At 39.9% G+C, this 22,991-nt stretch overlaps 1 protein-coding gene across 2 annotated transcripts in view; it reads left to right on the forward strand.

The window, feature by feature from the left end:
• Nucleotides 1-22,991, forward strand: part of SLIT3 (slit guidance ligand 3) — a 477,403-nt gene that overhangs the window by 316,266 nt on the left and 138,146 nt on the right. For both annotated transcript variants that reach the window (XM_027643335.1, XM_027643336.1), the window contains 3 exons: nucleotides 5,863-5,934; nucleotides 11,398-11,469; nucleotides 21,044-21,115. In XM_027643335.1, coding sequence (XP_027499136.1) covers nucleotides 5,863-5,934; nucleotides 11,398-11,469; nucleotides 21,044-21,115 — 216 coding nt within the window. The remainder of the gene's footprint in view (nucleotides 1-5,862; nucleotides 5,935-11,397; nucleotides 11,470-21,043; nucleotides 21,116-22,991) is intronic.

The following is a 22,991-nucleotide window of genomic DNA, read 5'->3' on the forward strand; positions in this document are numbered from 1 at the left end:
ATTGCTGTGATGTCAGAAAGTGTTTTGCAAAATACCAGTCTAAGGATTTCTCTGATGTCTTCCTGTTTGTCTGTACTGCACTTAATGCAAGATTAACGTGCTATAACAGAGCTGATGGATTCATAGTGCAGCTGCCATTACAAATTCAGCATTTACCAGCTGATACCTGACCAAATACTCAGTTACACAGTTGTGACAGCTGAAACTAGATTCACTGGGGCGTGTTAGAAGATCCAATATCACTAGCACTACTTTCAGATGAGCAGGGAACATATCAAAACATCTGGTTTCATTCTGAAAGATGTCTTCTGGTGAGCAGAATTATCTGTGTAAGTTCCTGGGTAGATTTAGTTGACAACTCAGTTCATTGTTGGTAGAATTTTGTCTGTTGAATATCTGCCCTCAGGTGAGCTGTTAATAAGCAGCCCTGTCTAGAACTATAGCAGGAGCTTGACAGCCAGACTCTGAAAATCAGCACCAAACTGAATATATGAAGGGAAACTCTAGTTGTCACCTTGTATTAATATAGGTGGATGGTTTACTGGCTCTCAGCTCTCCAGTTCCTAAGGCAGACTCAATGAGAGGGATCTATAATGCAAATTATTAATTTTATTTGGAAGTCATCCAGGTTCTGTGATGAAAGGCAGCACTAGGAGGACCATATGTGTTTAGAGGTTTTACAGTGGTGGTAGAATCTCTGGCTGTGGCAGAGGCTGAAGGCTTTAACTCTGTTGAAACAAGCAGTAAGCACAGACATTTAAAATGCTGAATGTCCTGCCATCCTAAAGGTCTTCATTTTCTACTTTAGAACTGAGGGGTGAGACACACAAAAGGCTGTTCCTTGGGATGTGGGTCCATAAACACTTTCTGAAGCAGCAGGACTGCAGGGTTTTTGCCTTGCAGAGCAGTGCCCTATTCTGGGGTTTGAGGAGTGACAGCTGTGGCTTCTGCATGTTTTGCTGCTGAACGAGCCACAGGTTCTGACTGTAACTGCAGGGCAGGATTCCTTCCTTCTTTCCCAGCAAGGGTGTCTCTGATCCAGGGCTGTCTTTGGGTAAATACTTCAGTGCAGCTGGCCAAACCTGTTGTGCATGGTAGGAATAAAGCTTGTCTTTCAAAGGAAGAGGCAAGAAAGGCATCAGGGCAGGGACCAGATCTGGCTCATATTTGTAATAAGATGATCAGATTTTAAGTGTGACTTATTCATCTTAAATACTGAAAATACATCTGTGGGCTTTCCTTCATCAGAGTCAAAAATATATGATAAGATACAAAGCACAAAGTATGAGATAAAGGTGAAATAATGGTCCAAGCAGGTTTTTTTAATCCAGTTGTTTTTAGTCCTTGACAGGGAGGAAAAGTCTCTCGTGACTGTTGAGTGCTCTGGAAATTTCCTCCTTCCTAATAAAAACGTTTCTCCCCAGCCCTGGGCTCTGTCACTGTGCTGGATGCACACACTCCTTGTTTCCCCTAGACAGTCCCTGCAGATCCCTGCTTATAGGGCAGGGGAAAATAAGAGGAAAAGGGAGGGGTTTGTCCTTCCCAACAACCTCCATGCAGGTTGTGGGTGTCCTGCCGGGCAGGAGTGTGCTACAGGTTCCTGCTGCACACTCACCTGAACTTACGCTTTGACTCTCTCAGAGCTTGCTTTGGTTCTTGGCTACCTGAGCGATGCAAACCCCAAAGAGCCCCATCCCTGGGAGCAGTCTGGCTCATCCACTCGTTTTCTGTCTCCCAGCAGGGAAGGCAGTGGCCGCCCAATGCAGGGGGACATTTGTGACACGTCTCAGGCAGGAGCTCGGTGGCACCGCTAATAGAGCGTGGCTGTCTCATTTGTAGGCTCTATTCATCTGACAGCTGAGAATTATCAGTACTGATGCTTCACTCCCTCTCTCTTTTTCTCCAAGGTAGTGATTTGTCTATGTTATGGGTAGGTAAGCTTGACAAAACATTACACATTAGCAGCTGAGACGGTGTTTGAAATGGGAAAATTGCTGGCAAACCGCTCCATTAGAGACCCAAATAACAAATTCTTTCTTTCCCTCAAAGAAAGGGAGATAGTTAAGGCCCAAATTAATACGTCTGTCTCCCCCACTCTGCAGGGGGAATCACTCTTCAAGACAAATGGCTTGGTCTCTCCTGAGTGTGAGCTGGCTCTGCTCAGCCCACGTTAAGCAGAGTTTTTTTTATCCTTTGTGTTTCGCCATCCTGGGCTGAGCAGTTACAGGCACCACGTGAGGAGGTGATGAAAAGATTTGCACCTCAGTGAACTCTGAGATGGATTAGCATGGGAATTTGAGTGCTTATTCTTTCCTCTGGGATAGTTTTTCATCTTTAACTGCATGGTTTCCCCGTGTTTGTTTTGGATTTTTTTTTCTTTGATATGTTTACTTTTTGCTGTCATTGCTGCAAAGTCATTTAAAGAGAGTGGGAAGAGGGAGGACTTTACCCTGTCTAACATCATGTTGTTACAAGAAAAATGTATCTGAATCTGTTGGGCCCTCATACTTTCCAATCTCTTGATGATATATTAGAGAATAGAAAGGAAATTGTTCTTGTCCTTTGATGTTGTTGTCAAAGACACTAAAATAAAGCTTGGAGAGGCAGACAGAGCGTTACTGGGTGTCAGGAGGGGGGAGACACGCTTCAATTCATCTCAGCACTCAGCTGGCAGCAGGAGACATGGCACAGGGAAACTGGGAACTGAACGGAGGAACAAAAGCTGCTGGGAGTTTGAACAGGGCCAATTTATTGTATCAGTGTCGTGAATTCTACTTGTCGAGTCTTGTGAGCAGATCCAAGTATGAAATACCAGAGAAGAATCAAGGGAAATTTTCTCGAGTTGTAAGAAATCTTAAATGCAGGGAGTAGTAGTTTAAATTATGAAAATTTACCCTTTTAGGGCTGTGTGTCTTGTACACGTTTCTCAAATGTGTTGTAAAATTATTTTATGGTATATTCTGATAATACCCCCCAAAAATGAACTCCCTGATGCTGCTTTGCACTAGCACAGATGGTTTTATAGTGTATGACAGCACTACATAGTATGCAAGGATGGACCATGAAAAGCACATTTTTCCAAAGATCATGTTCTAGGTAAAACAGGTAATTTTCTCTGAAATAAAATGTGGAGGTAAAATTTAGATTAGCTGTTCAATTTTTGGAGGAAAAAATGCCAACATAGGTAAGGACTATGTTTTTCACTTTGTTTCAAAGATGGCACCTCTAACAGCAGTTTCCCATTATGTCTTGAACAACACTGTTTTATAATTAAGCCTTCATCACCCTGAAATTGCCAACACCCCTTCTGGCAGAACCTAGTGTTTCTTGAGATTTTTAATCCTCTGCTGTCCTTGACATGTCATTTACGAGCTCAGATGAGGTGAAAGCACAAACTATTAATCCAAACAATGTGTTTTCTGCTATTTTAGTTGTGTAAGTGCATTGTGTTTTTCAGGCTATGCCTGCCAATCTATAATTAAAACACGTGCTTGTTTAATGCAGCGTATTTAATGCAGCACAAGCACTTATTTAATGCTCCAGGATTGGCTCTATTTTGTGCCCAAGTTGGAGCCCACCAGCAAACACATCCTGATGAGAGCCTGTGGTGCTGCCTGTGCTTCCCTGGTAGGATCTGCAAGATGTAGTGCACTGAGCAGGATGGCTGCTGTGTAGTCTTTAGTGCTTCGTTTACAGAGAGATTCAAAAATGTAAGGTCTGAGGTGAAACTGCAGCAGCAGATGACACCAGCCTTGTCCATCTATTTCTGTACAGACCATCTGCTCTAAACCCTGTAGGAATGGGTGAAGAGTTCAGCAGTAGCTTCAGAAGGCAGCTCTCTCAAAGAACTCCTGTTTTTGTCTTCCTCTCCACCTTTTCTGGAAATTTCTGTGGTTTTGTTTGTTTGTTTGTTTGTTTTAATTACTTGGGACATGTGGCTATTCCAATTTTGTATTTTTTTCACCCTACAAGAGGAAAATTCTGTGTGTATTTCCACCCTTAAATCACTAAAATTTCCTTGGAATTTTAAGTCATTATAAAAAAGGACGTGTTCCTCCCCCTGCCCCCCATCTTTTTATTTGAGTTTCCCTGCAAGGACTGCTGTGCCTGTGTGCAGGAGGTGCGATCCCCCAGTTTCCATCCCCAGGGCCAGGGAATTGGGCAGGCACGGCCCTCTTTTGTTCCTCGAAGTGTCTGCACAGAAATACTTGGGAGGAGTGAAACACCCAACTGGCAGGCTGACAAAAAGCCTTTATGGGAAGAGTATGTGTACTGCTAATTCTGGTGACAAACACCCAACAATAGTGGTGTGCTGGAGCTTGCAGCAATTTGCATTTCACTGTGGACTTGCCAGAAATGAAGCGTGTTATATTTAGACCAACTGGAAGGGAAATCTCAGACACTAATTCAGATCACAAAACAAGGAGTAGAATTAACTCTGATCACAACCTTTAAGATAGACTGCTACAGAAATAAAAGAGGGCATGCACGTTGGCTGTACAAGTTGACTGTGCAAATATCACAATATTTGACACTTAAATAGCTTCTTAGAGTACAACTGTGCTAGCAAATCATCTTATTTTCAAGGGGATTTTTTCTCTTGTCTGTGGATCACCAGAAGGATACCCTGTGCAATAGAGAGCTGATGGGCCTTACACATTTTCTCTGCATTATTCCCAAACCTTGATTTATTTCTCCCTTCTCCCATTTCATTTCATCTCCATGCCTGGTTCTAAAATTTTTTTTCTCCCCTCTGCAATGCTGCAGCAACTCCAAATGACTAGAGTGCTTCATTCCATCATTGCAGTATGTTTTTGTATTTCAATTCCATTTCCAACCACAGATTTTTTACTATTTAAACTCTTTCTTTTTTATGGCACTTTGGGGAAAAAATACACAACATTTGAATAATAAGTAAGAGCAAGGAAAAATCACATTTTACTCTCAGTTCCAACTCTGTAGAATTTTAGCTGTCGTGGTCATTGGAATTTATTTTATGGGAATCTACTTTTACATTTCTAATTGAGATGAACACTTAGAGTTCATCTGAGGAGAAGTTATTCCTTTTAGCAGGAATTTGGGGAACTTGCTGACAATTGAAAGTACTTCTGGGAAGGAAGAGAAATTAATCTTAGTGGTTACTGTATGTGGTATCTTAAAGCTGCTTACATTTTATGTTAGTGAGACGTGCATTTATGATACTTCATAAAGAATACCTCTTTCAACCCAAATCTTAGAAATAAAAACAGCAGCATTTTCATGTAGTCCAGACCATATTTTAGAAAACCTTCAACATTTGGTAGTTAAAATAGGAAGATACTGTTCTTTTTTGTACTGCTTTAACATAAAGTTTCTCCCCCTTTCCTCTTAAAAACCCGAATTCATCTTGCAGTGAATCTACTTTGTTTTTTAGCATGTTCCCACAGGTTCTTGCTCCTTGAATTGTTCTGATAATATTATTAATCTGCTTATTAAACTGTCACAACATAGCCTAGCTTTTAGTTCAGGTGGCTACGTTCTGTTTACAACACCTAGTCAAGGAAAGCATCTGCATTTTTTATTTTCTACCTTAACTTTCAAATATACATACTGTTATTTATTAATTCCACAAGACTTAAAGGTGCAGTTTCTCTAACCTGAGGCTTTTTTCCTGTACCAATTTAGTGTAATCAAAGAGATTGGTTTATTTTCTAAGTTATTTTCTCAGTGTTTTCTCCATTTGGTGGATTTCAAAAGAAAAAAAGTGTCTTGCATAAACATAAATTTGTTTTTATATTTATACAAAATTTGCTGTCATGTTTAATGTGATTCCCGATCCTGTAGCTGTGTAGTTAACATGTATATTGCTTTGTTTGTTTTCAGACGTTTGGAACAAAACCTCATCAAAATCATTCCCCCTGGAGCTTTCACCCAGTACAAGAAGCTTAAGAGAATGTAAGTTTTAATAAGACCAACATGCAAAGGCAATCATGAAACTTCCAGCTTCAAGTTCAGTATCTTTATTTCAGAAACATATTGGCAATTCTGTGTTGAAATCACTGGGGATTGCACAAATAATCTCTTCAAAGTGTAAGCAACAATGGAATTCGGTTCAGGATGCCTAACAGTGCATGAAATCCTTAATAATGCTTAATTTCACTTCCTATTATAAACGATGTGATCTAATTAGTTGTTAGTCTGTTCAAACTTCGAATCTGCTTCCTCAGAAAAGATTTGAAGTCCCATTTTTTTTCTCTCTTTTTTTCTGGTGTCTGTTTGCAGCAGTTCAGTGAAGTTGACCCCACTTAGAGCAGGAGTGAGGATTTTTTTTGTAGTGCCTTCAGTGGCCTGATGTTGAAATGGTTTGACTGTTTAGAAGAAAACAAAGAAATCTGCTGGGGAGCTTGTTTTCCCTGTTGCTTAATCACCAGTTGATACCCAGACAATTATTTTTGTATTAGCTCTTGTGTTTTCTTTTTGGATTAAAAAAAAATAAATAACCCTGATGTGTAGCAGCTCTGTCCTGCAAATAACCCAGGCATTCCCCCAGCTGGGTTTTCTTTTCATTTTTAAGTGGTGTATAAGAGATGATGTGACAGTAGCACCATGACACAAATAATGGTAAAGCAAGTTACTCCTGGTTGATCACAATATCAAGAGGTTTACGGTACCACTGGACCAATAACTTCCAGGAGTCATCCTGGCTTTGTAGCTCAGTGCTAACACTACTGAAAAGGTGCTTTTGCAGTTCTTTTCTGATGTGAACAACACTGGGATTAAGACAGTGTGAACTCATTTCATGGAAGACACTGGATGAGCAGATAGCTAATGCTTTTGGAAACTGAAATGAGCTCCTGCAGTCCCATTGATGTAAGGGTGAAATGACTGCATTTTCCAGTCCAAACTCACCAAGCTCCTAGAGCTGAAGAGCTGTAAATATGGATCTTAATATTTAACAGGTCTAATCATCAATCTTAGAGGGTCTCCATTCTTCTGTCTCACTTTCAATATAGCTGTATGTATTTTTAAAGAAGTCCTGTATTGGATAGTGAGATGGTAATTTCAGTGAAAAATGATGGATCCCTTACCAGTGACCTAACTTGTAATTTTTTCATTATTAAAATCACTACATAGTTCTTTCTGAGGTGTGACTAACTTTAGGTTTTGGCACTGTTTTACTGTCCTTTCATTTGTCTTGATTGGTGAACTCTAGTTTTAAGGGAGTTGACCAGAAAAATGTTCTTTCATGTTACTAGCTGCTCAATCCAATGCAGCACTTACTATGTGAAATGATTAATGTTAGAATTTCACAGCAGAATTCCATTAGCAAGTTGTGTTAACAGCTTTCTGGAGAAAAATTGGCATACTCATTGAGATCTGAACTCATAATTAAATAATAAGTTATTGTGCCAGATGATCTGTGTCAAAGCTGAGTTAATGGAAGAGCATTTTGTGGAGGAACTTGGGAGAAGTATTTGGGCTGCAGAATGCCCCGTAACAAACATGATGTTTTGCCATTTGGTTATTGACCTTGTTTAAGTTTTGTTCCTGCTGGATGGTGAGGTTTTAAATTGAGCACCACTTCAGTTTCACATAGTTTAATTGAGGACATTTGTTTCAGTATTTGAAGAGATTATTGACATTGTCTTTTCAGTGTGCAAGATTCCCGGTACTGTCAACACAAAAATATACTTTAGTCAAAAGACTATCTCTTAAAACAAAAGAATCATCCCTTTTTTTCCATTAGAGGAAGGACATGTTCGATATCACTGAGCCTTTCTTCCTTTCTGTCACTTTGATTTCAATGAGCAGTGCCATAGCATGAAGATTATCAATTTAGTTAATTGATACTCTGCTCAGGGCACAAATGAAGAACATTAATATAATTGTTGTTATTATTACTATTAACCATTATAATATTTTATCTACTTCAGAGGAATATTAGCATACCACTGTAAATTTTATTTTTCTCCTAGTGAATAAATATACAAGAATGTTATGGGTAATAGCCTTCTCGATTGCAGCACTCTGAATTTTGATTGTTTACTGAGTATTTCCTGCAAGATTAGACAATTTTTGTTTCTTAGCTAATTGGATAACTGAGATTAATTTTTAAGTAAGAGCCAGTTGTCCAAGATAATCTTGATAGGGCTTGATATTAATAGGTCAAGATGATAGCAGAGGATGGATGTTAATTCAAGTGTTATACTTGCATGTAGCTGAAGTTTGCCCTTTAGAATGTCTCTTCAACAACTTCTAGGATGGGAGAGCTACTTTGGTGATCCAGTTTTAGCTAAGGAGCTGGAATATTTTGTGCCTTGACCTTAATCATAAATGCCCACATCTCCTCACACAATTAATGACATGAAGCTAAATGTATCCATCTCTTCTGAGAAGGAAGATTTGACACTTGAAGGATTTAAATATGCACTTGAATGATACAATCTGGGGTGATGGTTTCCCTGATTTTGGGGTGTGTATAACCCCAACTCTGTGCTCAATTATTCAAGGGCTTTAGAAGAGGTTTCAGGGGCTTGAAGGAGACTCATCCCATGTCCAGGGGTAGAAGTTGTCATGTTTGCATGAAGTATCCAAGCCCAGACAAACCATTTTGAATTAATTCACAGAGCAGTTGTGCTTGTACCCATAGTTCTGTAACTTTTAACTAACAAGTTTGTAGCAAGTTTGTAGAGCAGGACTAAGAGCCAAGTACATAGAACCACTTTGAAAGATGTTGTACCTCTCTGATGCTTGTCATGACATTCCATGTTGTCAGATTAATTTTACCACATATTAGCAGAAAACACATTGAGATGTCACAGGCTTCCCAGTAGCTCTGTGGAGTTGCTACTTTTGTTAAGCAGCTTCTAAAAACTAAACCATATATGACATGGAGTTTGCTGAGTACTCTTGTCAAATGAGAACAGTCCATTTTACATGTGAGAGATAATCAAGTAATCTGTTTCTAATAATGTTACTCAACAAAGAGCACATTCATCCAATGCTATTAATAATTTTGCATATAACTGCATCTAAAAATAAATCTGTTTTGTTTCAAAACCTTTTACAGTAAAGACATTTAAGCCCTGCAGTTGTATGTTGCACAGTGACTTGCAGGGTATCCTTGCTCCCCTGGTGTAAAGTCAAACCCAATTTATGTCCCTAACTGGTAACTGAGCACAGCCACCCTCCAAGGTCTGTTCAATAACCTTTGGAAAGATTTCTGCTGTGCTGCCAGAGGTGCAGGGAGACAAGTATGAGGTGACTCATGTATTCCCTGCCTGAGCGGAATCCTGGTAATTTTATTACATTTCCAGTTGAAGAGCCACACTTCCCCTGAGGGACTCAGAGATACCCTAAACTATGAAAATGAGCCTTATGTCATCTAAATTGTCTTTTACAAAAACCTGTGTCTCTTTGTCTTGATGTAAATCAAGCACAGAATAGGACAGTCTTACCCAAGCAGGCCAAACGAAGGGAAGAAAAATACAAGGACATAATTGAATCCCTTTCCCTCAGACAAGTCAGATGGAGCCTCCTTATCCAACAGCAGAGGAACTTGGGCTCTAATGGAAAGGAAATAATGTGTCTAATTATCTTCTAATGCTGATTGTAGTGCATCTGCATGAAGTGAGTGAGTGTCATCACCCAGCATGGCATTTCTGCACGTTCAGGCACCATTAGTTATACACTCATTAGTGTCCGGACATGGGGAGAGAGGAAGGATGGAGATGTGGAAATGCAGCAAATCAATAAAACAGTGCTGAAATCCTTGTTTCAAAAATCAGATGCCCCTTTCAGATGCTTGTCACTGTTCAGCAAATCCATCTTTTCATGTGATTTTAATGGATTTTAATACGTTGCTTGATAAATAGAACTGATCCACATCAGATTTCTGCTTGCTAGATAAAAAGCAGAAGTCAGCCTAAACAAGTTGCACAAAAACCTGTATAAAAGTAAATATTCCTACTTTCACTGTGACAAATTTGGCTGGTGTAAGTTGAGCTGAAGAACCAGAAACCTTCCACGAGTGCTGTCGTGGCAGGCAGGATGTTGTAACAGAAAACAATAGATTGCAGAGCAAATTGGTTTGATGAGCCTTATAAAATAATCAAATCTTAAAAAAACTCAAAAATCTCACTTTGTGTGGCTAGATTTGAAAACTAAGGACTGCATTAAAATGTTAACCAACATAATTTGTGGCTCAAAACATGTATAGAATGGCAAACCTTCTTACTTTCTGATTAAGTTCTCATTCAAGTGATGTTTATTTAGAGTCTACTTAGCATGTGCCCCAGTGGAAATATCAGTGAAGATGTACTTGAAATACTGTATTACTGCAGTTTCAACTCTCAGGGAAGAGATTTAATGCTGGTGATACAAGCTGATACCAACTGTCAGGGAATGCAGTGAGGGTGGCTGAAAGTTGTCTCTCAGCTAAGCACTTGGTTGAACTGATTGACAGAAAGTTTGGGTGGCAGTGACAGTCATGATAAGGCTCTGAGCATCTGGGTACCACGTGGAGTAAATTGGGCTCCATCTATAAAGATGCTGTGGCACAGTCTCTATTCATCTTTGTTGGTTATGATTAGAACTGAAGGGTATTTTCCTAACCAGGAACACGCTTCCCTCGCAGATGGCAGCAGGCTGTGCTGAATTCCACTCACACCGCAGCTGAAGGGGTGGAATCTTGCTGGGCTCCCTGGCAGGGTCTGCAGCACACTCACTGGGTGTTCCCACAGCGCCTTCAGAGCTCCACGATTTCCATTCAGGTGCTCAGAGGCTTTCCCCAATGTCTGAAAACTCTGGGCAGACCTACCAGTGCTCTGTCAGCCCTCTTCTCTCAGCTGCTTCACCAGATCAAGGTCGTGCTGGAATTCTGCCATTAAAAGCCAGGCACCACTGGTCCCGTGCTGAGCTCCTCAGTGGCACTGGGGCCTGCTTTGGGATCAGGGGCTGGGCAGTCTGTGTGATCCTCTGTATTGTTATAAAGTTGGCCTCCCATGCCTGCATTTAAACATTCAGACAACCTTTATGCTTTGTCATGGGCTGCTTCTCGTGCTTGAGGGCCACCCCACAGAGTCGCAGCGCGGTCTCCAGTAGTAACAGCTCTTAAGATGGTTTTATCAACATCACTGTTGTACTCCAAAACTCTTCATAAAAACCTTTGTTTTAATGTCCATAAAATGAAAGACCCCATTAACAGGAGAGCTCTGGTTATTGAGGCTGGTGGCTTGTCATACTGACTGATGTTTCCTGATCCTTCCTGGAATTTGCCTATCTGTGCCCTTGCATCATTTCTCTGAGTTAATATGATCTTTTACTTCTGTTTTTATATCTTCCAATAAACTACAGCTAGAATCTTTTCGTCAAATTCCTGTTTACAATTGTTTTTTTAATCCTCCCTTCTCTTTGCAGAGACATCAGCAAGAACCAAATAACTGACATTGCGCCTGATGCATTCAAAGGCTTGAAATCTCTCATTTCATTGTAAGTAGAAAATAGAACTGAATGGGCATTTGGGGAGAGCTTGCATGGAAGAGGAATAAAAATGATAATGTGCTGTCTGGGGGAACATATGTTTCTGTGTGCAATTGCCAGCTTGCGTGAAGCATCTGATCTTTTGTAAATGAAAAATTGGTGATGAAGTTTAGGAGAGACTGTTTACAAGTCTCTAGTAAGCTCTTTTATAGATCCACACCCCCAGGGTTGCTGACTTGTTCAGTTCTTCACAGAAGTGCATTAGTTGATCTTCATGTGCACCTGCAGTCTGGTCCATTCACCCCTTCTCCTCATGGCCCACAAAAACCTCAGCATAGCTCACACGCTGTTGGGTGGTGTGGAGGAGCTGGGAAAATACTTCCATACTGAATTTTTCTTCCAGAGTACAGAACTGAGATTGCATTCTCTTAAGAGTTTTCTGGTTTATTTCGTTTTTTGTGGGGGTTTTTTTTTGTTGCTTCTTTTTTGTGTGTGTTTTTGTTTGGTTTTTTTTTCTTTTTGTTTGGGGCTTTTTTTTTCAAACTAGTTAGGGAAGAACCTAAACTTGTAAGAAAAATGTTTATATTTCTTATCTGTGATTAGTAATTTATTAAGCTGGAAGGGGTCTAAAATATGACTTCACACAAAAGATAAAAAGAAGGTAGGATCTCTTGACAGCCATTCATTTCTCTTTATAGAGCACAGAAACTGGTTTAGCACCAAGTTGAACTTACTTGCAGCTATATTTCAACCTAGGTGCTCAGAGCACTATTAAAATAATGGAGCTTTTAATGGGTAAAAGGAGCAATGCAAGGTCAGAAGCTGCATATGGAGGATAAACTAGAATAGACTGTTAGAAAGAGCCCAGGCTGAGAGAAGAGGGTAAGCATAAATAGAATGATATTTGCCTGCCTTTCTCTTAAGGATAGTTTTAAAACAATTATCTCATTAATATTCATATAACAGAGCTCAATTCTTTAAAGAGTGTAGTTTATTTCTATAAGCTGCCATAATTTTATTCACTGAGTACTGGGTAATTCTGACAAACTGGGTAAACTTGTTGACTAGTACTGATATTAGAAGGTTATTAGGTATTAAACTTACATGTTACAGTAAACCTCTGAGCCAGAGTTCAGAAGGATTTGCCCTTTTTTGTGACCTGAATCCAGCTGGGAGAATGCCAGAAATATATATTAAGTGTTGCTGGTGTTTGTTGAATAGTTTGGCCAGTGTTATTTCCACATGGTGTGGAAATGGTCAAATCCCTCAATGCTGTCTGGAAACAATTCAGTGAGTGAGTGACATTTACTGAACGCTACAGTTTTGGCTTAGTATGAAACTACTGCTGATGCTGCAGTGCTACAGCTTTCTGGTCTTGGCAAACCTCCTGATTTAGGAGTGAGCTGGACAGGCAAGACATTTCCACTGGGATTGGCCTCCCAGTGCAGAAGTTATTCAGCTTTAGCTATAGTTAATTCAGATACCCCCCGGTGGCCTCAGGAGTGGGATGAAACACATCAGAGTGGACAGAGAGGAAATGAGAATGTAAACTGGGCAAGAATTTATAGTGTTTTGACTTTCATACAGAAGCAAGTGAAATGACTGTGTATTCTCTGCCCAGTCACCCCAAATGATATTTTAAGTAAATGACGTTTAAATACGTTTATATCCAAGTGGGTAAAATATTGCTTAAGTTAACGCTAAAAGGTTACAGGGGAGAAGAGAGAGGGCAGGGAGATGAGACACAGCACAGAAAAAGCTGTAGCAAGGGAACTACCTCTGGGCAGTCTTTCTTTTGCTTGGTGTTGTTCTCTGCCTCAGTTTCCTTCTACCACAGACACACAAAGCTGTTGTAACACACAGTTTCTGTTTGGCAGGCTTGTTTCTAAGACAATATCAGACTTGTTTCTAGGACAGTATCAGCTCCAGTTTTGAAATTGTCAGCCTCTTCCTCTAGGCTCAGTTGTCCACTATGCTTTTACTTTCTTCTGAAAGGTTTTACTCTTGCTTTTCATTGCAGGTAGGTCTCATATAAATGTTTTCCCTATGGTTGACAGGCAGTGATTGGTTCCCTCATCTTTCACAACCTGTCACCCAAACCTTTGGCAGATTCCTCCCTGCTGGTCACATCTGTAGTTGTTGCAATTTCTGAGCCCTGGATATCTTTATGGAGCAAGATTATCTGCTGATCTGCAGAACCTGGGTTTCACTGAAGAAACCTTCCCCAGGTTTCTACCTCTGAGAAGCAGAGGATCTTCTTTCCTCTGATGTCTGCCACAGCCACCAGTCCACTCCTGTCAGTCACAAAAAGTGTAAGAGAAGATGAATCCTTTGAAGTGCCAGCCCTGCCAATGTTACTGCCGAAGGGGGAAGAACAAGGAGGTGGAAATGAAGTGAGACAGTTGCTTAGTGGTGTTTTCCCTCTTAAGCAGCTCTCTCTGTCGGGTGCCCGAGGCCCCAGTGACTTTAGCCAGCTGCATGCCCTGAAGGAACACAGCTCTACATACAGTGCTTCAGCCCAGCTGAGAGCAACTTTTATTGTCCATATACCTCAGTCAGATGTGATTGGTGCATACATTTTAATGAGGCACCACCGAGGTTTAATCTGTGAGCAGAGCAGCTGGACTTTGCAGCTATCTGAGTTAAAATCAGAGGAAAGGAGGGGGAAATATTAATGCACAAATGAAAGCAAGCAGCTTGGTTTCCATTAAAAATGAAGTACTGCTGTACTGCCTAAAATCCTTGCTCTTTCTCCTCTGTATTATTCCCATTTTCTACCCCTCCCTTTCCTCCCTGCTTGCTTGCAATTGCTCCCTATGGGTCTGAGAGAGTGAGAGTGCTTGTCTGGAAGGCAGCCAACATTGTTAGACTGGCTGGCTAATGGAGCCCTATGTACAGTGGGTCCTACTCTGCTTTCTTCTGAACTGAACTCAGGTTGGTGTTTCCAGGCAGAACCGTTTCTCAGAGTACTCTGCCTATTGTAGAGATGGTAGAAAAAAATTGGTGTATTACAGTTTTCAGAACACAGGAATGTTTATTATAGAAGCTGTTTCCCCTCAAACATATAAAACTTAAATCTTGAAAAAGTGTTAAGTGATCCATGTGCTAGCAGGTCATAAGTTTTTACTGTAAATCTATATATTTTCTTTAGCAAGAAATCTACCTGTGGGAGTCAAATAGGTCACAAAATCTTTATGCTTCAAAGTAGTCATTTCTACCTTGGGTTTTCTCTGAGTACAGCAAAAGAAAGGTAAGTTTGTTCTTGTAAGGACTCAAGACTTCTCCATTCCCCACACTCAGGAAGAAATAAGTTATTTTTTCTATGCTCATTTTTTCAGTGGGATTTCATTCCCTATTCATATGACTCTGTGGAACAAGGAATTTCTACTGTTTTTCTTAGAAACATTTGGACATGTACATAACTTTTTTTTCCTGGTTGTTACAAGAATAAACAACCAGAATCATTGTTCTTAAAGAACCTTTTATTATTATTATTATTATTATTATTATTGTTCACAGAGTTTTCTGGCTTTTCCTTTTCTCCTTGTGTTACATGCAGGTTAGCCCTGGGTCTGTATGTTCTGAGGATTTAATTCCATTACAGTGTCTGAAGTTCTCTTTCAATATTTAGGCATTAGGGCTTAGATCCTTAGCATATTTTTTGGTAGGAACCTTCTCAGGTTTGATATGAAGGTTCAAACCTGCTTATGGACAAAACTGGGGCTGCAGTAAGATCCATGCTCTGGGTTTGGGAGAACAGAGTTGTGGAGAGCTTGCTGTAAAACCATGGCAGGGACTGGAGGGTGTTGTGGACTAAGGACTGAGAAAAAGGACCTTTAGTCTTAAAAATGCCACTGTGGGATTTAGGAGGAAGAAGTTACAGTGCATAATGTCAGTGAGAGCTGCTGGGCAAATAACTGCTTGTCTCTGGCAAAGTGTCCCCTCTTGAAAAGGTGGAACTAATTCTTTGTCTTAGGGAGATCATAGTGTGGTGCATATGTTGAAGGCTGTGAGATGTTGTGATACTGCAGCACTTGGACCATAGGAAATATCCAAGATGAGAAACAAATAATTAGAATTATTTGAATCTAAAAAATCAGTGATGTGACCATGGCTTTCATGTTGGAGGGTTTAGTCTTGCCATCCAATGCTTCTTTCCATATAAACACAAGAGCAACCAGTACCCTTGCACTGAGAAGTGTGGCAAGATTGGTTAGTTGTAAAAGAATGTGCTATCTGAATTTTTAAGCAAAAGTTTGAGAAATACTGAGTTTGTAGTGCTTGGTGTTTGTGTTCCATGGTGAGCATTGCCCTGTGCTGGAGCTGGGTGGGTAATGACTCAGCCCAGAGCACAGGGGCCAAATTAGGAAGAGTTTCATGTTTCAAAATTGCTGCATGCACTTTCTGAGGTAAATTAATTTTTCATTTAATCAGCTCGAAATCTGTCTAATATCAGTGAGAGGATTGTATCAGCATTTGGTTACTGTTAATAGGATCAAAGATAAATGTTATTCTTGGGGTCCGTAAACTTCCCACAAATGTAGGTTTGGAAGGCCATATCCAGACTGTCTGGGGACATTTTATGAGATATGACAAAATAGTCTAAGCCTTCAGGGTGTTAAACTGCATGAACAAATTTTAGACCACTGCAGAGGGAGAATTCCTTTGGTTTTGTTCATAAACTGAATTAAGCTAGGGAACACTTTAAAAGCTTAGATCAGCCTGGGCACAAAGACAAGAGACAGCTTAGGTTTTGACATAGCAGTCCCATTTAGACCATCATCTCCTGGATGATGATGTATGAGGTGTCATTCATGGTGATTTGAAATCTGCAATAAAACACTGTCTATTGCAATAACTGCCAAATTTATTTTAAGGTAACAAATTGCTTTGGATAGTTTTACTGTGATTTATTTAGCTTAACTTGTTCGGAAGAAATATGTAATAGTGCAGGGGGAAAAAAATTACATGTCTAAGTTTCTTTCAGATATTAGAAATTTATTGCTGTTTTTATCCCTATCAATTCCTCCTCTTTTGAAAACCTGGATTCTTATTGAACCTGTGCCATCTTACATACCTTGGGAAATATAATTCTTCCTAGCAAGAATTGTTTTCACAGTCTGAAGGAAAGTTAAAAGCATTCTGAGGACTGAAAAAGACATTGCATAAAGTCACAATTTGACACTTCAGTAAGAATGTTTCAGCCAAGCCAAAATAAAGGAACACTTAGCTGGAAACCATATGGTCTAAAGTAAGGGATTCTGTGCTAGGCTTTCATACCCCAAAAATCTCTGTATCACCTTCAAAGAGAAAAAAAAATCTCAGTATTCTGTGATCTGACTTAATGAAGCAGCTAAATTGCAGCTACATTTGTAAGTAAGGTGGGCTGAGAAATTGCAAAACAGAGACAACACAGCAATTATTGTTTCAAACCCTTGAAGGTGGCATGTTAAACTTCAGTGAGCATGAAAGGGAGGGTACCCCCGTTGGTAAAGTCAGTGCAAATTCCTTCCTTTTAAAATTGTTCAAGAGATCAGAATGGATAGAGACTGTGAAGAACCACTGAGAATTTTGTTTCAAGACCCTGCTGCTTGAAGGTTTGATGCAGACTTAATTACCTTCTCATCCAAGAAAACACAGTTGTGGTTATGTGTGCTTCCAGTGCTTCCTTTGTCTGGTGTGTCCCAGGCTTCCAGATGAAGCCATGCAGTGACTACTTCCACTGTTTAATCTTTATTTTTAACTACTTACAACATCCGTTGGATTAATCTGCAAAACCTGAAGTTTAGTTGTAACAATTAATTATTTAACTGGAAATTTAATATCTAATTGTGTCTTGGAATGGATGCATTGTTGGGGGAATATTGAAATACGATGCCAGAACCAGGCTGAAGAAACATAACGCCTCATTATGGCTGTTATATATTGGTATAATTTCTTCTTGCAGATCTGTAATAACTCTTTAGGGTGCTTCTTCCAGGGATCTCCTCCAACGCTCACAGTGCTGCCAGGGGTCTGTGCTTTATGTGGTGTTGTATTTGTCAGGCCTGGGGCTCGTTTGGTCTCCTAAAGTTGAGAAGCAAATGAAAAATCAGGAGCACACACTAAAAGTTTTCGTAGTTTTTTGGTGTTCTAATAAAAGTTGTTCTAATTCACTGATTTGCTGTCTATTGGCAGCAATTACTGAGCTAATTTGATTTTTATTACGTATTAACTTTGTTAGTGTATTTTTAATAAGAAAATATTTTGAGTCTAACATTTCAGGTGCTCTGGGATGGGAGAAGGGTCGTGTTCCTGTGCCAAGCCTGCACTTTAGCCAGGCCACCTGCATGTCCTGCAGGTGAGGGCTGCAAGTGAACACACATTTTTAGAACCTGTAATGCCATGGGCAGATCTACTGTAATTTATCTCTGCTGGTAAACTCGTTGAAGATTTAAATGAAGTTCTTGAGTTTATTTGGCTGTGTTTCCTTGTTGTATGGCAGTTTGAAGTTGGGTTGGTTTTTTTTGTTTGTTTGTTTTTTGGTTTTTGTTTTTTGTTGGTTTTTTTTTTTTTTTTATTGGGGGTTTTTGTTTGGTTTCTTTTTCCCCCAGAGCTGCAGTTCTGGGAATGTTGAGGTGCTGGCCAGTGTGATGGGCAGCTGGCAGGAGGAGAGGAGAGTGCTGCGGTAATACCCAGCCTGGCAGAACCTGACCAATGTCATGTTCATTGGTGTGAGGATGAGGATGATTTTTCTGCCTTAAACAGAAAAAAAGAAAAAAAAAAAAGAGAACTCTGAGGAAAGCAAGTTTTCTGTGCTTTTTCTTTGAGCAAGGGGCCATAAGGAACTCCAGAAATGGGGTGCAGTGCATTGGGATCTCCCCACCTCTTTGCCTCTCCCTGCAGCCCTGCCATGGCAGGCAGACGTGGCATTAACTAATTTGGCTCTGGGTAGTGCTGAACATGAATATGAATTAGAGACAAGAATATGAGCTCTCATACTGACTTTTGTTTAGCTGTTAATCTGTTCCAATGTTAATGTGCCACATGCACATAAGCCCAATTAGGTTGGGAAATGCTTATTTTCCTTTTCACGGCTTCTAAAAACCGAAGCTTTGTTTTTATTTTATAAGCTATTTTAATCTGTTTTATTTTGCTGAAAATAATAAAGGGGATGTATAAACACGTCCAAGGTTTAAAGTTCAGTGACACACTGCACTCTGACCTTCTGACTCTTACATTAAAAGTAAATGAAGGAATGACTCTGAGAGTCTTATTTTGCATTCAGTTGTACCGTGGGTAACAACTTCGCTGGGTGTGAGTGGGGATTTCTTTAAGGGTTTACTTTCCATAAGTGTTTTTACCTCTGCAGCCAAAATAACCCTTAGGCTGGAGTGGGGAAGTTTTTACTTTCCATGGGTATTTTGTAAAGTTTATATTCTCAACTCCTGCTTATATGATAGACTATTCTGCATTATTGATCACTATTGATGATCCTGCTACTTCCCAAACTAAGGAAGGTGTTTCTCAAACACCTCGGAGCTTGTAAACTGAACTTGATATGCAGATGATGCACTTGCTAAAGAAATCATCTTTCAGAAAGACTGGAAAGTGAAATGAGTGTAAACTGGATTCTGTGGGCATTAAATTAATGTTTTAACCTTTTACAAATATTTTATTTGCAGAGGTTTTGCTGATACAGGTGCACACATCAGTTAAAAAAGTCTGTGAGTCAGCCACTCCCATGTTGGTTTACTGCCCAGTGAAATTCGGTGACTTGAATGTTCTCCCATAGTTTGAATCTGCATCTAAATGGTCCTGTTGAACGTCTCAAAGCTCAGCCACCATTTCTCTCTAGCTTTGGGTAGAGTATAAAAGTCCGTGTGACTTACATGAAATTTTGTTGAAGTAGGAGATTGTGTGTGTCTTCTGAAGCTGAAGTTAAGAAACAATTAGGAAGATTTACAAGCATTCATTACCCACAAAATGCAGTCACTGGAACAGCACATTAAAAGCCAACCTCCTGACTCTGCAATAGATAAAGAGAAATCATGTCACATTTGTTTAGAGAAAATATAATGCTGGGTGATCACTGGTTTCTTGGGTAGCACTTCAGTTCCTGCTAGACTGCAAAAGTAATGAAAAATGAAGTTTCAAGTTTGGATTTTCATATTTAAGTGGTGTTATTTTATTTAGACTCATTGAGGCTCAGAAATGAGCTGATCTGGGAAGGCTCCCCCAGGGGTGATAGACTTGCAGTGACTGATGAAGAGTAAACTGAAGTGGTGATGCTCTGGGAGGGCCAGAGGGTATTGGAAAGGGTCTGTCATGCCAGGGAGTTTGTTTTTCAGTATGTCCAACTCTTCATAACATTTCAAATGTTGTAAGACAGGGTAATTGCAGGATTTCAGCCTGCATTCAAGCCTCACATGGCTGTTTGATTCATTGCTAGGATATTGTTCCACATGAAAAAGTTTGGGAATTAACCAGTTTAGTGGCACATAAGCACCAAAGTTTTGGCATGAGCTGGTTTATAACCATTTACCATGTCCTGTGCAGGGCATAGCAATTACATAAATATTGTTTTGCCCAATTTGAAGTCTATTAAAATGTTTAGGTAAGGGAAAATATTTTCAGAGGGATCCTAATCATCTTCCCTTTTCCCAGGACCCACGGAAGCTCCTCACACACTTTCTGGTTTTGGCAAATGTTACCAACTTGCAGAAATGACATGAGTAAATACTTCAGCCATGATTGAAATTCAGGTGTTCTGTCAAATGTGATTTTGTTCTGATCACTGGGTAGCACATCTCAGCATAATGGTGCTTCTGTCCGTTTTCCCCTTTAGTTCAGTTTCCTGAGGATGATATATGTGCATTTTTCCATTAAAAATGAAATATTTTTTAATATTGAAACTGAATCGTGGATACCAGGTCATATATTTATGGTTGAATAAATATATACAGTGACTCTCATTTTTATTATTAAAGCTTTACCGATTTTTATAACTAAACCATGCCTAAATTATTTTTGAGTTTCTGAAATACATGTCTACTTCCAGTTCAGGATAAATTTCTTTATATTAGCTCGTTGAAATGGTAACAGCAGCTGGTGAAGCCATAATATTTTATCCAATGATGCCTGTGTCACATTTCATGCCAATTACTATATCTTAAGAGACTCAGTTATATGAAATTTTATCTACAACCGGCTTGTGCTCCCTGGCTTTTAAATTCAGTATTGCTGAGCGGAATTCTAGGTTTTTGCATCAGACAATGTGCCTTTCAGTGGTTAAAATATTTCTAAAAAGGGTGAAAAAAAAAAAAATCCCTTAACAGAATGAAAAATATTTCAGATACAGATTTTGGATGATGTCCAGTTTCTACATTAGAAATGCTTTCCAACACCAGACGAAGCCTGAATCATAACGACTCATTTAATACCATGTGCTCTCTGAAAAGAAAATGAGATCAGTGGTTAAATGAAATGCCCACAGATCCTGGGCACGGTGCACAAGATCAATAAAGATGATAATGCAGAGATGTGGGAGGACACTAAACTGGGCTGTTATTTAAGATTTATTTTGTCTTCCTGAATCTTGCAGAGTGCTCTATGGAAACAAGATCACGGAGATTCCCCAGGGCCTTTTTGATGATCTTGTGTCTCTGCAGCTGCTGTGAGTATGATCCCTTCCTCTCCTTTATTTTACAGACTAGCTAGATTTACTGGTTTTTTCGGCTTCTGACATTAATATAACCACCTTTTCCACTGCAAACTCACTGGGATGTGCTAGTCTGTTGTGTCTGTGTCAGGCAAGAGGGAGGCAAGGGCTGAAAAAAAAAAGAAAGGGAGGTGTCAACAGTTTTATAGCACAGTGTGTATAATGGATAATAGACACAGAGGATTTGAGTGTGGGGAGGAAATGAGAGAGGGAGTGAAGTCCAAGAAAGGAAATTTGGTCACCGGCTGATGCGTGGGTGGGGATGCCATCTGATTGTTTTTACACATTTAGCGCTTGTGGTTGAATGTCTGGATCCTTGAGGGCTGTGCTGCCAGTACCTGCACAGGCAAGGGAAAGGGCACTGTGAAAGATCTGATTGTTGCAGCTCCTGCTCAGCTCCATCTTCTTCTTACGTCAAAAGCGGCTTCGCTGCTGGGGAGATGATTTCACAATATATTGTGATTTGAGGGTTTTGTGCCATGTGTGATTTAACATGATCAGGGGAAGTTATATATGTTCAGTGCATATTAATGTAGCAAAAAAAATTTCCTAAGCCAAATGTGAAATTGCAAATTTCACTCCTGTCTCCATAACCACATTGGGAACCAGTAGCTCCTTAAAGAGAAGGGAATCATCAACCAGTCAGTAGAGGGAGCAGAAGTGAAATGAGTTTAATATGTATTCCTAATGTTCTGATTACCATCATGGATGATGCAGTCAGAAAATAAAGGTGATATGTCATAAATTAATGGATTCTGGTTTATATCACACACAGCACTCCACTCCCAAACAATAAATTATATAAAATATAGAATATAATGTACCTTCTGGACACGTTATTTTAAGCCTCTGTGATGATCTTGACATAGCCAGCAATGAATATCCAGAAGTTCATGATTGTCATTGGGTCTGTCACTCTGTGATTGCAGTCTTTGCCATCCTTATAGTTCTGTATAAAAGTAAGCATAGGCTTAGATTGGAAATTCATGAGCAAAGCCAAAATAGTCAAATGAAATAAGGGAGGGACTACTCAGACATGTAATTTATCCATAAGATCTTAATTGCAAACATGGACCACCCTGTTCTAGACAAGGACAAGTGAGAGCAGCTGTGGTTTGGCTGTGACAGCCCCTGAGCTGCAGCACTGGGAGCTGTTCATCTCCCACTCACACTGCCAACCATTTTATCTTCACCTTTGGCACACACATGTTCTGGCAGCTCCTTTCCTCTCTCCTGGCCCACACTTCACAAGTTTGTTGTAATTCAGTGTCTCCATGGGCAGCAAGAGGCTGTGTATTTTAGGGGGAGATGGTTTGCCATGTGGGAGGGCGATAACTGAGAGGGCTGAGGAGCTGGGACTGGGTATGAGCAGAGGTAACAGGCAGGTTAGTCCTTGTCTGAGCCTTATGATAGTCCTTCACCCTAAATGTTTCATGGTTACAAGTTTGAAGTGATACAGTTGCTCTGTCCAACCCAGGACACTTTACAGATAGGATCTTTCCCAGTAGGAAAAAAAATAATAGAAAAAAACCCCAACTCACCACATGGATCACAGTGTCCTACAAAAATAAGGGTCTAGAACTTGTGCACAAGGCATTAAACAATTTTCAAGACCTTTATACTATAGTCCTGCATATATTTCAGCCAAGATGAAGTAATTTTCCAGTCAGAATTTCAGTGCAAGTGATACCTTATTGTAAAGGAGGTAAAACCTACATGCCAGAGAACCAGAACCATTGGAAGGGGTTGTGCTTCAACCATTTAAACATTCTCAAGCTGAGAAGATCTGAGTAGGTTGCCCCATTATGGGATTTCCAGAGCATTGATGCTG

This window comes from Corapipo altera, unplaced genomic scaffold, assembly GCF_003945725.1.
Source record: "Corapipo altera isolate COAL_440 unplaced genomic scaffold, ASM394572v1 75, whole genome shotgun sequence".
Lineage (NCBI taxonomy): Eukaryota > Metazoa > Chordata > Aves > Passeriformes > Pipridae > Corapipo > Corapipo altera.